The sequence below is a fragment of the Taurulus bubalis genome (assembly GCF_910589615.1).
Source record: "Taurulus bubalis genome assembly, chromosome: 15".
Taxonomy (NCBI): domain Eukaryota; kingdom Metazoa; phylum Chordata; class Actinopteri; order Perciformes; family Cottidae; genus Taurulus; species Taurulus bubalis.
In genome coordinates, this window is record NC_136603.1 from 5,616,209 (window position 1) to 5,629,579 (window position 13,371).

At 44.2% G+C, this 13,371-nt stretch overlaps 2 protein-coding genes across 6 annotated transcripts in view; one reads left to right on the forward strand and one right to left on the reverse strand.

Annotated features, from left to right (window-relative positions):
• caska (calcium/calmodulin-dependent serine protein kinase a) overlaps positions 1 to 13,371 on the forward strand; it is a gene marked incomplete at its 5' end in the record, with an annotated part of 103,402 nt that overhangs the window by 61,279 nt on the left and 28,752 nt on the right. For 3 of the 5 annotated variants that reach the window (XM_079231352.1, XM_079231353.1, XM_079231355.1), the window contains 7 exons: positions 6,083 to 6,185; positions 6,951 to 7,126; positions 8,370 to 8,492; positions 9,815 to 9,898; positions 10,240 to 10,339; positions 11,002 to 11,019; positions 11,241 to 11,362. In XM_079231352.1, the coding sequence (XP_079087478.1) occupies positions 6,083 to 6,185; positions 6,951 to 7,126; positions 8,370 to 8,492; positions 9,815 to 9,898; positions 10,240 to 10,339; positions 11,002 to 11,019; positions 11,241 to 11,362 (726 nt within the window). The remainder of the gene's footprint in view (positions 1 to 6,082; positions 6,186 to 6,950; positions 7,127 to 8,369; positions 8,493 to 9,814; positions 9,899 to 10,239; positions 10,340 to 11,001; positions 11,020 to 11,240; positions 11,363 to 13,371) is intronic. The other 2 variants (XM_079231351.1, XM_079231354.1) reach the window with 1 other exon arrangement.
• gpr34b (G protein-coupled receptor 34b) lies at positions 2,113 to 5,049 on the reverse strand. Its single transcript, XM_079231328.1, has 3 exons — positions 4,740 to 5,049; positions 3,688 to 4,285; positions 2,113 to 2,998 (listed from the first exon to the last, which is right to left on the reverse strand). The coding sequence occupies exons 2-3, from the start codon at positions 4,260 to 4,262 to the stop codon at positions 2,416 to 2,418; spliced, it is 1,158 nt and encodes a 385-aa protein (XP_079087454.1). The 5' UTR covers positions 4,263 to 4,285; positions 4,740 to 5,049; the 3' UTR covers positions 2,113 to 2,415.

The window sequence follows — 13,371 nt, forward strand, 5'->3', positions numbered from 1 at the left end:
GATGGAGTTCTACATACCTGTGACCGGAGCGCTGACGGGATCTTTCAAAGACAAAAAAAAAACAAATTAAACTATTCACAGAGGCAGGGCAACGGCAGTGAGCGGCCGGCTTGACGCAAAGCTTTTCTGCCACTTCCTGCTTCCTCACCAAACTTCAGAGCTGGTTTCTTATCTGTGTGTTTGGGTTGGTGTTACTTATGCTAGGTTTGGTTCTACTTCCTGAATTACCATGCGTGGTGATTGAGAGTAATGTGTGTGAGAACCGAAACCGCCAGGTATGAAGTTGTGTGTATTTAAGTGCGGTACGCCGTGTGTATTTTAATCAGCTCGACATGAAACCTGGTGCACTGCATTCATTATTATAAGAACAGTTAAGGACACATTTTGCGATCTTCCTCTTCAAGGTTGTATTTATTTATTTTCACAAACGTAACACACGGTCTTAACTACACGGCAGTGATCTAGACACTGCCGGTTGTTCGATTCCGCCTTGCGGTGGCACTGCTGCGCTAGTTGTAGCCGAGGGAGTTGGATGTGCTGTCAACAAACTGTAGGATCTATATCGATTGACCCATTGCTCTATTTAAATTTAAATTGTCAGTTGGTTGTGTATGCTTTGAAAACAAGTAAATACGGTGCAAAGTCTAGACCCGGCACTTAGTAGGAGAAGATGTTTTTTACATATCAAAAAAGCTTTTTAGAAAGAGTGGTTTTCTGTCTGTAACGCCCGACACTTTCATCTCGGTGAAAGCTTCTCTGGAAGCTTGTGATCATCATAATTTGTTGTGAAAGTCCAGCTTTGATGTCGTCGGCGTCCTTTTTTCCTTTAAATGTGACTGAATGAAAAGAGGCATTCGTTGTCTGTAGGGTCACGCGTTGGTCCATTGTTTGTATTTCTGAACTACTTGATTTCTGATTTCAGTAAATAAATTCACAAATCCTTTTTTTGTTGGGATCTGTAGTTCAGCTTTCACTGGTTACGCTACATTGATAATATGATAAATTAACTTTTGCTTGAACTGAAATAATTGATCATTCAGTCAATCACCAGAAAGTGAATCAACACATTTGATTGTTGATTGATTTAAACATTATAAACATTCTCTGGTTCCAGCCGTTAGCAGCTCTTCTCTGTAGATGAAAAAAAAAAACGTTAGCATGCTACTGGCTCTGTGGATTGACAGAAAATCATTTTATAATAGTAAAACTATAACTTTGGTTCAGATAAGCAAGTACCAAGATAATACCTTTGGTGGTACCAGCTACACGTCAACATGTTAGCACTAATATTCTGACCATGTTGCTAGCGTTAGCATGTACAGCCTCACAGCCACACGCGCGGCTGTAAGCTCAAGTTTAGTTTTTGTCTTTGCGGGGGGAAAAAAATCAACAGAATATACGTAATGAACACAGTTATTCATTTTTAATTGTGAGTGAAATCTCAGTATTTAATTGTGCATACGGAGAGTCCTGTTTTTCTCTTCTAAAACAAAATGTGGCACTTAATTGTTCAAAGCGTTTAGTGTAAACTACCTCAATATGATGCATCATCCATATCAGCAGAACACTGCGTTAATAGGTTGTGTGTGTGTGTGTTTTTTTTTTAAAGAAAGGTCATCCTGTGTATGTATCACCATCAGTTCCTGTCATCTCATGCTGTTCACAACTGTGCATCACCGCTGGTGCCGAGTACACACACGGTAAACTTGTTGTCTTGAAACACTCCTCACCCGTTCGCATTTATGCTTGATTGAAAATGAAGTCTCTTCAACAAATGGACCCAAATATGCCAAAACATTTACATACACCAAAGCCTCAAGCAACCTTGCATAAATACCGACTAAAGCAGAATACAACTGTACAAATACAGTTGCAGTACAAAGTGCATCTTTGCCTTCATCCAATCCTGCTAATGTTCCCACCTGCACACACAGCAGATTGCTGTTATCCACCAGCTCTCATCTCAAATAACTGGATAGGAGGTTGTTGCTTAAAATAAAAAGCCACACTTCACATATGCAAATTTCAGCAAAATAACACAATTAGAATACAAATTTAAGGAGCTAACATCAGAAAAATGTTTAATTCGTTCACACAGGATAAATAAACTGATGCAGCTGCTGTTGCTCCACTTTTTTTTTCTTTTTTTTTTTTTAATACCAGGTATGTTTGTTCACTGCAGATGAAGAGATGTATAATTCATGATAATCCTGTAAGATTAGTTCCTGCATTGCACAGCGGAAAATCTCAGCCGCCGTCGTTCACTCAGGCGACAGCAGCAAATGGATGCACATGTTGAGGAGAGCGAGAGTCAACCTCAATCTCCCCGCTGCCGCCGCCCTGTTTCCTCAGCAGCGCGGTTGCTGTCATGTTTACTTTGGAGACGATGGAGACTCGCTGTCTCGCAGTGCCTTTTTACATTCCGGCTTGGCTGGATCCAATAGTTGTCTTCTCCTTCAAATGGCTGCTGAAGCTGACGCTGCCCTGGCCTCTGCTCGCCCGCCCGCTCTTGCCGTCCGGCTCGACGCTGGAGCTGCTGCCGCTGACTCCCCCGACATCTCGCACACAAAGCACGCTGCCCACCAGGCGCAGCACCTCCTTCCTCACCGAGGAGGACAACAGGAAGTACATGACGGGGTCCAGGCAGCTGTTGAGGGCCGAAAACAGCAGAGCCACCTCGTTGGCTTTGTCAGCGACGCCCCGCCAGAAACACGACGTGTCCGTGATCTGGGTCTTTATGTAGAACACCCTGACCATGTGGTAGGGGACGAAACAGACGGTGAAGAGGAAGAGGATGAAGAAGGACTTCATGGCGGTTCGGGTGTAGCGGGAGGCGTTGGGCAGGTCCGGCTTCTCCTGCGACGCTCTCTGGAGCTTGAGCGCGATCTTCCCATAAGACGCCACCAGAGAGACGAAGACGAGCCAGAAGACGGCCAGCATGCATATGTTGATGTAGGCTTTCCACTTCGCCTTCTGGAGCACCTTGTAGTGGAAACACCTGGAAACAGAAACATGGCACGTCTGCTGGAATTGGGAGCACAAAAACAGCAGGACTCCGCAAATAGATTGCAGCGTCCTCGACTCCAAAGAATACGGAGTCGGCGAACACATTGCGGTGATTAATGGAGTCGTAAAAACAAAGAATCTTTCAAAAGCAGCACTCTCAATCTCTTGGATATAAGTAATTCAGCATGGTTTAAGAGGGGGCAGCCCTACAGGTAGTGATGGCGAGATGAAGCTTCCTGAAGCATTGAAGCTTTCCATCCAATTGGTTCGCTCATGGGCCGAAGCTTCACGGAGCTTCATCTGCTCTACTGCACCACAAGTGGACAATAAATGTAAAACAAGCAGAGTGATCATAACGTCACCATGGCTTTGGTGTGTGAAGCTTTAAATAATAATAATAATAATAATAAACTTATTAATATTGTGTCTATCTTTATGATATAATGGCGGGGTCAAAATCAAAACTCGAAACCAATTGGGAGAGGGTTGTGATGTGACTGTGGGTCAGTGGTTAGAAACCCACAAACCATTTTCTGAATCAGTCACGTGGTACGGCCGGCTGGCGAGGCTTCGAACGTCACCGCATACGCCATCGACACAAGCCTCGATACGCGCTTCACCAAAATCTACCTGGATTACTCGACACGAAAGGACACATCGCTACCTACAGGTGTCACCAACCTGTCCAACTGCGAGTGATTCTTTGACATCAGGAGCACCAACGTCAAAGCGAAGGCCACGATCCAGACGACGGCACAGAGGCCAGTGCTCCACCTCGTGGACCGCAGTCTGTGCCGCACCCTCGCGCCTCGGTGGATCTTCAGGTATCGGTCCACGCTGATCAACCCCAGCAGCGTGACGCTGATGTACATGTTCATGTAGAAGAGGTTGCCCACCACTTTACACAAGGTGGGACCCAGGGTCCAGACGTTGCCCTGGCTGTGGTAGAGTATCCTGAACGGCAGACACGCCACCAGCAGCAGGTCGGCAAAAGCGATGTTTATGAGGAAGACCCGCACCGAGTTCTTCTTGGAGGGGACGCAGAAGAAAACCAACAGAGCCACCAGGTTCCCAACGAGACCCAGGACGAAGATTATAGTGTAGAGCACCGCCAGCAGGCTCTGCAGCGCGCCGTAATCCACGCAGGTTTGTTGGGTCGCCGTGAAGTTCATCTCGTCAGCCTCCATGAGAGAAAAAGAGCTGTTTGGGGTCTGGAACGTGGTTGTGGCGGACGGGGTGGAGATGTGTTTCGTCATGGTGGTCTTTGTGATCCTCAGTCCTGCGAAACGGGGAGGAAACAAGCGTGGAATATTTTTGGGATTAAGTGTTTTTGCTTTTTTGCTTCACATGGTAAAGTTTTGGATTCATTAGTGCAGCCTTGTGTGGTCCAGCTGTATGGATTAGCCCTAAATCAGCCTTAATCCTGCCCTCAATAATCACATATAACACCAGCTGACCAGCATTGATGATATTGTGCAGGTGAGCCGGTCTTTACTTTCTGCCTGATGTCATCTATGAATAGAAGTGCAGGACTCGTGAGTTCTAGTATTATAATTTTAACATAATGCACTCAACCAGTTGAACAACCAGCAGTGCACGTCCAGTCAGTTCATATGAAAAGATCAGTAACTCAAACAGTAAAAGGAAAAGCGCATGCTTTGCTCTCAGCACGCTGCCCTCGTCTTGTAACAAACTGAGAAACATTTCAAAGTGGAACTTATCAAAGTACTCACCCAGTCATTGAAGTCCATAAAGGAAATGTTTGCACTTCTTTCTTCTTGCATATAAACTCTGCCGGAGAGTCGTATCTCCTTTTTTTTTTTTTGTTGCTTTTTGTAGTTGTTTTTCTTTTCCTCCCGGTCACTTCAGTTCATTCCCTCGAACTGAATCTGTACAATATGCTGTCCTCATTAAATTCACAGTCCCTTCCTTCTGTCATTGTGTACTCAACTTCCCACTGTTGTCCATATTCCAAATATTTAAAGTTCAGATGAGAACAGTTCTGCGTAGTTAGTTCCCTCTCTCAGTGAAGACGTGTGTCCTCGCCAGCTGTGCTGTCGAAAGTATACAGACGAATGCTGAAGTGCAGAATGTGGTGGTGTTGTACAGTAAAAAAAACTTTCTGCTGTGGTCAACCCCCTCTTTCCTCACAGAGCTCAGGCTGAGATACAGAGGAAGGCGGGGCTTAGGGCAGACCTTCTGATTACACGCATGCGAGCGAGCGGTGGGATCACAGAGCAATGCTGCAATTGTATGGACACAATATGCTTTTCCACTTTGGGCTCCGGGTATAATATGGAGGTATCCGCCGAGTGTAGCCGACCGTGAAGAAAAAAAAGCCTCCCAAAATACCAGCGCATGCCCTCACAGTAATTAAAGCAGGGCCAGGTTTAAATTGCCACCCCGGAGACATTAGCTGCCGTCAACCTCCCGAGCTAAACGCGTAGGCAAAGGGTCAGAGGAATCGCACATCTGCTCTTGAATGTTAATCACACAGTCGTGTTATGAAACCTTGGGTCTGAGCACAGGCGGTATTAACAGCCAATTGTGTGTGTGTGTGTGTGTGCCATACGTACGCGTATCAGATAGGCGTGCATATATGTGCATGAGCAACCACAACATGTTTTACTTGAAGTGAGCTGTAAGGAAATCCAAAGGAGAGAATGTGAAAGGATGCAAGAAGAAGCTGCTTCTACTTAAAGCAAATCAGAAAAAAAAAGTCACGGTTAAGAGAACAATGTGACATTGCAGAATTCTAACATCCCTCTTCCCCCGCACAAGAGTGTTTAGCTAAAAAATAATTTGCAAGTTGATTAATTTCTCCTCCAGCAGTCACTGTATTTTAACTTTTTCCCTGATTTTCAAACATCTTCTTTAGAATAAAATGTAGGAAATGACTGGATTGTTACTAAAACAAACTGACGTTCTGCTTAAGACGGGTTACTTGTGTCTGTGTGTGGTCGTGGTGGGTGATGGTTTTGGGTGTGTCTTGCACATGTGATTTGTTTTATTTATAGGGTGTCTCTCTTTAACTAGCATCACATCACTCCTCTCTTTCCTCTCCTCTGGTTCTCAGCCTCACTGCGTGCTGCTGGCGTCCAAAGAGAACTCCGCTCCGGTGAAGTTGGGGGGGTTCGGAGTCGCCATCCAGCTCGGAGAGTCGGGACTGGTGGCCGGAGGTACAGTAAACACAACCGCACACACTGCAAACATGAATAGTCATTATAGTCGAACTTTGCTTAAGGAAATATATAAACTATAAATAAAGCTGCAAAGCAGCTATGAACAGGCTGTCGCACCTTTTGTGCATGCCATGCTTCACGAAATATGAAAATAAAACACAAACATGCAGTGTGTTGCTCTATATCAAGATCACGTCATGTAAATCTGAAAATTCACACCCCGGAGAATTCTTCCTCTTTGGCAAAGTACATGCGTCAAAACGATATTTATACAGTATGTATTGGAAAGAAATGCAACAATTTGAAGACTGCCATTAACCGTCAATCAAAAGAGCATAATTGGCATTCTGAGCTTTTGTAAAGTCCTCTTCACTTTGCACACTAAAATCCTGTAAATGTCCCCGCTGCCGGACTAATAAACGATTATCTCATCTCAAAAAATCTTAAAAATTAAGCTTTAATTTTTAACCTGGACATGAAAAGCTGTCTAGTTTTTTAGCTGTTATCTAGAAATAAGAGAAACCCACATTAATGTTTTGATTCCTCTTTTGTCTTCTCAGCATACAATCTCAATATGAAATACATAGTTTCATAACTTGTACAAAAACACTTCCTTTTTCTTCTTCAGAGACCACGAAAATAGACATTTATGAGAAATAAAGAAGTCTTATTTAGCATCATTGTGTCAAGGATTTTGCTCATGTGTGTGCGTATTCTTGTAGTTGTGTACACTGTGATGACCTGACTTCCCTCTCGCCCCAGGTCGGGTAGGAACGCCCCACTTCATGGCCCCCGAGGTGGTGAAGAGAGAGCCATACGGTAAACCTGTAGACGTGTGGGGCTGCGGAGTCATCCTCTTCATCCTCCTCTCAGGCTGTCTGCCTTTCTACGGCACCAAGGAGCGCCTGTTTGAAGCCATCTGCAAGGGCAAATACAAGGTCAGAGCAGAGGGTCATTGATATGACGATCCTGTTATTTTGGGCCATGCGTACCTCCAATGGGTAAAATAACATTGTGCTCTCGGAGCGAATGGCTGAGATCTGGGAACACGGCAAAATAAACAAATTCCAACATTTGTCCAACTTATTTAGAAGAGAAAACAAGGTAAACATTGCAATTATTACCCGTTGCGAACATTAACTTCCTGGTTTTGAGTACCAAATTTGATAGGAGCTACACTGTTTGTAATTTGGTTTCACTTTGTAACAAACTGCTACAAATACGTAACGCAACAAAAGTAGCTAATTAAGGCTTTGTATCTGGTGTGACTGACTACAAGGTTAGGAGGACTCCTCTTGTGCAGGAAGAGTGGGCGGGCTTTACCCAGCATGCAGTTTGGCGGTGTAATTTCTTTCAAACCATGAGTCAAGTTCTATCCCTGAGATGAAAGTAGCTCAGACAGCTGTGACTGTAAATATAAACATGATGCTACCTGCTGAAGAGTGACAACAGTCCTTGGCTATGCATGAGCGGAAATGTCCTGAAGAGATGTTTTGAGTTAAGAGCAGAAGTGAAGAAATTCATGGAAGATGGCAGAATGGATGTTTCTGAACTTGATGATCCAAGATGGGTTATGGACCCTGCTTTCCTAGTGGGCTTGATTATTATTTACAGGTCCAGGCTTAGTGATGCCTATCGTGAAGCTGTACTCAGGGTTTCACTGTGACCTGGATCAGGGTTTCTATACTGTGACCTGGATCAAGGTTTCTATACTGTGACCTGGATCGGGGTTTCTATACTGTGACCTGGATCAGGGTCAATGTGGCTCAGCTGTGTGAGCAGAAGTGCTGCCAGGTGTCTGGCAAGAAATAGAATAAAGTACAAATGTATTCAGGGATTGCATTTGTTGGTTCGGTGCAGTTTCAATAAGTTATTTAAAAAAATATAAATATATTTGCACTGTTAAAAACTAATATAAAAATGTATAGAAACTGCTGGTTGCCTTTTTATGAATGTAAAAGTAAATAAATATCTCCGATGATCTCACAATACCAGCGGTGGCCCCAAGCCAGATTGATTTGAGACCCCTGCTCTAGTTAAACCCGTTCTTCGCATCAGTTAAACGTGCACATAGCTCCACGTGGAGGATTAGACTTTGGTGCTCGTGTGTGAGCTACAGGACCAATCCCAGAAACCTGATGCGTTCCTGAACTCCCCGTTTTATATATCTGTTGTGTGCAGATGAATCCACGCCAATGGGCCCAAATCTCAGAGAGCGCCAAGGACCTGGTGAGGCGCATGCTGATGCTGGACCCCGCAGAGAGGATCACCGTCTACGAGGCCCTGAACCACCCCTGGCTGAAGGTAACGCTTTGTTGTTTGTTTGTCGGTGGGGAAACTGATTAGACGGGTTTGTACATCAATTTGAGGTTTCTGCTCTAGATTGACTGCATTTTTCCTGAATGCAGCATCAGCAAAGACCCTTTCAGCTGAGTTATGACATCAGTATCACTACTTAATCGTGACGGCCTGCAACATGGAAACAAATCCCCTCAAAACTCTGAAAAAGTATTCCCTGCTTTGGTGCGTGGGAAGCCTCTAGGACGTGCATTAAAAGTTTCGACTTTTTGAGAAAGTTTCCAGCAGCATAGTGAAGCCACGTTGCCCAAAGCCGTCAGTCGCTCGGCTGCCACGGCGCTTCACACAGGAAAACAATGACAGCGAGCGCCGGCACAGTGGTGTTTCTGCTTGTCACGGGTTGTCAGAGGAGGCTTTTATTGTGTCGTCTTCCGTGGACAGTGATGGAGGGGTACTTACAGATGACAATTCAACTGAGAGACTCGTCGTCGAGGAGCCGCCTGACACAAATCTTCACGTTTATAAGGGGCATCTCCCTGCTTACAATGCGACATTTTAGTCAGTTACTCTATTGTTCGAATGCTAGAGTTTAGACAAACCCGCTTCCTGTTTGCGAGGTCCATTTGAAGCTGTTGTTGACTTCTTCCCCCTTAATTATACACCACAAAAATATGAATACAGCACCATGCCACCATCCACTTCCCACAATACCATAAACCATGGCACTCATTGGTCAGAAAGCTGCAGATCAAAAAGAGGAATTCCGGTTTATGTATCCTCTTCAACATTATTGCTCAACTTCATCATTTTTTTATCTATCCACATCAACCACAGCGGCTTTGTTTACACGCATGCATGTCACTGATACATATTTGTGGCAGTGCGTATTGCCTTGTCATGCACTGCCGTGCAGCTTGTACATTTTTGTCACTAAATTTAGTGTCCCAATGAGCAAACATGTGTTAATGTTATGTTTACCCCGTACATGTTGCAGTATTTATGTGCCACTGATCAGGTTTTGTTGTTTAGTAATCATGGTGGTGGGACTTTCAAGTGGTATACTGAAACCCTAAATATCCAACTACATTAACTTAAGACTACTTTTCTACACGTTGAATTATAAAAGCTGAGTCTCTGTGGTTTCTGTGTCCAAGACTCGACAAAGCTCTCTCCTAGAGCCTCGCAATGCAGTTATGTAACCGTTTTCACAGGTTGAGTTGTGCTTCTCATGAATAGTTAACTGATCTTTGTGTGTGAAATATGCGGCGTCTCTCTTTTAAGCCTTCACCTTTTGTAAACAATGTTCATTTCTGTGCTGGATTTCCAAGGAGAGGGACCGATACGCCTACAAGATCCACCTGCCAGAGACGGTGGAACAGCTGAGAAAGTTCAACTCCAGGAGGAAGCTGAAGGTTTGCATACGCGCACACACACACACACACACACACTCACACTCACATTCACTCTCACACAGACATGTGTGCAGGCATTGTCTCATTTTGCAGCATTCGAGGCTTGTTTTCCAGACCCCATTAGCACATGTCCGATGATTCAAGATATTTGTATCGCCATATGCACAGATAACAGACAGTTACTCCGTACAATGAAAAGCTTATTTTACCAGGTATTGAATACAAAAAATACAAAATAAAACATTGCTATAAATGGTAAGGAAATATAGCACAAAATGAGGCACAAAAATACAGTGTATAAAGTGCACTATGCAGATGGTGGGATACATCTTGTGTTTCAGGGGGCTGTTCTGGCTGCGGTGTCCAGTCACAAGTTTAATTCCTTCTATGGAGACCCGCCCGAGGAGCTCCACGACTTCTCTGAAGACCCCACCTCCTCAGGTACAACAGAAACGAGCACACATGGCCTTACATGTGTTATCCTTTCATCTTGACACGCTTCCTCCCTCTAATTTCCTTCCTCTTGTTTATTCTCTGGTTGAAGTTCTGCTTTATTTTCACACCACATCCAGAAAGCAAACGTTCAGCACAAACCCTACACACACGGATCCGATGCGTGTTTGAGCAGGAAATGCAGCCTCATGTTCTTCTCTTCCGTTTGATATTTTATCTCATTACTGCAAGCGGGTGACGGCACACGGCAGCTGGATTCTCGCAGTAATCGTGAGATCACATATCAGATGAAAATCCGTCCAATCAGGCTTCAAGTGTAATATTTGTGCCACAGAACGGACATGTGGCGTACGGCTTAGCGGTTGTCCTTTTTTAATATTTGGTTACTTTATTTTACAGTACGGTACAAAGAAACTAACCGCTGAAGCCCTGATCTTTAAGCGAGCTCATAGACGCTGTAAAAGCAAAGTATTAATACTTCCCATTGTGGTGTTTGCCACCACTAACACCTGCAGACACATTTCTAATGCCCTACAATATTTGCTTCCAACTGTTTTTAACATTGATATTAACATCCGTGTTTATTTTTGCAAAAACGGTCAATCTGATTATTTGTTTGTCTGTTTCCATGAATGCTTCCCACCTGCTAGGACTACTAGCAGCAGAACGTAGGTATCCACTGGTTCTCCGTGTGTCGTGATGCCCGTTACCCTTAAATGTTTGTTAGGCCATCTTTCTGTTTTCTGTACCTTTTTTATCTTTACTGCTTTTAGTGAACAGAAAGTGCTTCAGTGCATGCGCACCATGTGATCGCATTCAGAGAGCCTCAAGGTGATGGACCATTGCTCTAATGTGTGTGTGTGTGTGTGTGTGTGTGTTTGTTTTGCAGGGGCTGTCTCTCAGGTGTTGGACAGTCTAGAGGAGATCCACGCTTTGACAGACTGCAGTGAAAAGGATCTAGATTTCCTTCACAGTGTTTTCCAGGACCAGCATCTACACACACTGCTCGACGTAAGTGTCACTCCGAAGCACGGCGGAATAAAACCTTTATGAGCCATTCATTTTTTATTTTATTGGGAACGAATGGAACAGAATAATGATTTGTTAGTGACGTGGTTCATAAAAGCTTCAAAAAGCAGATGTGGGGTTTAATTCTCTGGCAACAGGAAGTGCTGCGTTTTAATGTTTCCAGGAATTTCTTTGGAATTTAATTTTTTTTCAAACGAAGCAAGACAGCAAAAATAAGGAAACAGTAATGTTTACAATGTATTCTTGGCCTTGAAATAATCGTAACTTGACCCCGTTGGCAAGAGAGGTGGGGAAATGAGGCAGTAGAGTTTTGTGGTTTGAAATCAGTCATTAACGCTCAGAATAGACATCCAGGTCTGTTTCAGAGCAGCGTCTCCTATTTTTAGGAACAACAGGAAAGTTCATTCTCGACAATGTTCATCGATCCATTATGACTGCCTTCATGGATCCATGTGGATCCAACATCAGGCCGCTGCAAAACAATATCAACACAAAAACTCTCCCTGCACATTAAACCGCTTCGTCACAAACTCTATTTTAGCGGTTTGTGTGTGTGACCTCCTGAGTGTTTTTATTCCTATTTACATGCATTGTATTGATGTTATTGCAGCCTACAACAGAAGCAGTAACTGCACGTACCAGTTGTATGCAAAGCATTGTGCGGTGTGTCAATCATCCGTGTTGCAATGTACAATTTATGCACAGAAAACGGGGAATAAACAGGCGTTCAAACTTCACTGTTTGTGCTGTTTTAAAAGGTTTGAGACCAGTAATCGCTGCATCCCTCCTTTTGATAATTCTACTTGAGCCAAATCCCTCTGGGCTCACAACAAATATCATGTTGTCTTCTCCCGAGGAGCACTTGAACATTGGATGGATACAAAAAAATACATTTTCAGTAGCAATACATTTAATTCACGATGCACACTCCAAAGCTGAGCTCCTCGTCTTCCTGTTCTGCATGTTCAGTAGAGAACTCAAGCGTTGTCCTTGCATGAGAGACAGGAAACACACTACACACTCCAAAATGTACTCGAGTATCCACGTCTCTCGGAGAAATCTGTCCTCCTGGACCTCGGAGTATTTATATTGAACGACAGGTTGCATCGTTATTTATTTAATGTGAAATCAAAGTTGTGAGCTCCAATTTTGCAGTAAAATTGAATGATCGCTCTAAAATAGAAGACTGGGGAAGGTTTCAGACGTGTGTGTGTGTGTTTGTGTTTGTGTGTGTGTGTTTGTGTGTGTGTGTGTGTGTGTGTTTGTGTGTAAACTGGAAATCGTTTTCAGACCGACAGTGTGATCGCTTCGCCAGCACACGCACAACAACACGCGCGACATCACACAACAACACGCGCGACATCACACAACAACACGCGCACAACTACACACACACAACAACACGCGCACAACAACACGCGCACAACTACACACACACAACAACACATGCACAACAACACATGCACAACAACACACACGCGACATCACGCGCGACACACACAACAACACGCGCACGACAACACGCGCACGACAACACGCGCGACATCACACAACAACACACACAACGACACGTGCACAACAACACACGCACGACAACAATATGTACAACACGTACAACAACACGCACAACAACAACAACACGCACAACAACAACAACACGGACAACAACAACAACACGCACAAAAACATGCACAACAACAACAACACGCACAACATCATCACGCACAACAACAACATCACGCACAACAACATCACGCACAACAACATCACGCACAACATCATCACGCACAACATCATCACGCACAACAACAACATCACGCACAACAACATCACGCACAACAACATCACGCACAACAACATCACGCACAACAACAACACGCACAACAACATCACGCACAACAACATCACGCACAACAACATCACGCACAACAACGCACAACAACACACTCACCTGGTGCGCTTCAACAGGAACATTTCCAGTCTGAGCTTCT

Coding starts and splice junctions, on each gene's coding strand:
- gpr34b (XM_079231328.1), bottom strand. CDS start 4,262: ATGACGAAACACATCTCCACCCCGTCCGCCACAACCACGTTCCAGACC. Junction 2,999..3,687: donor AATCACTCGCAGTTGGACAG/GTTGGTGACACC, acceptor TTCTGTTTCCAG/GTGTTTCCACTACAAGGTGC.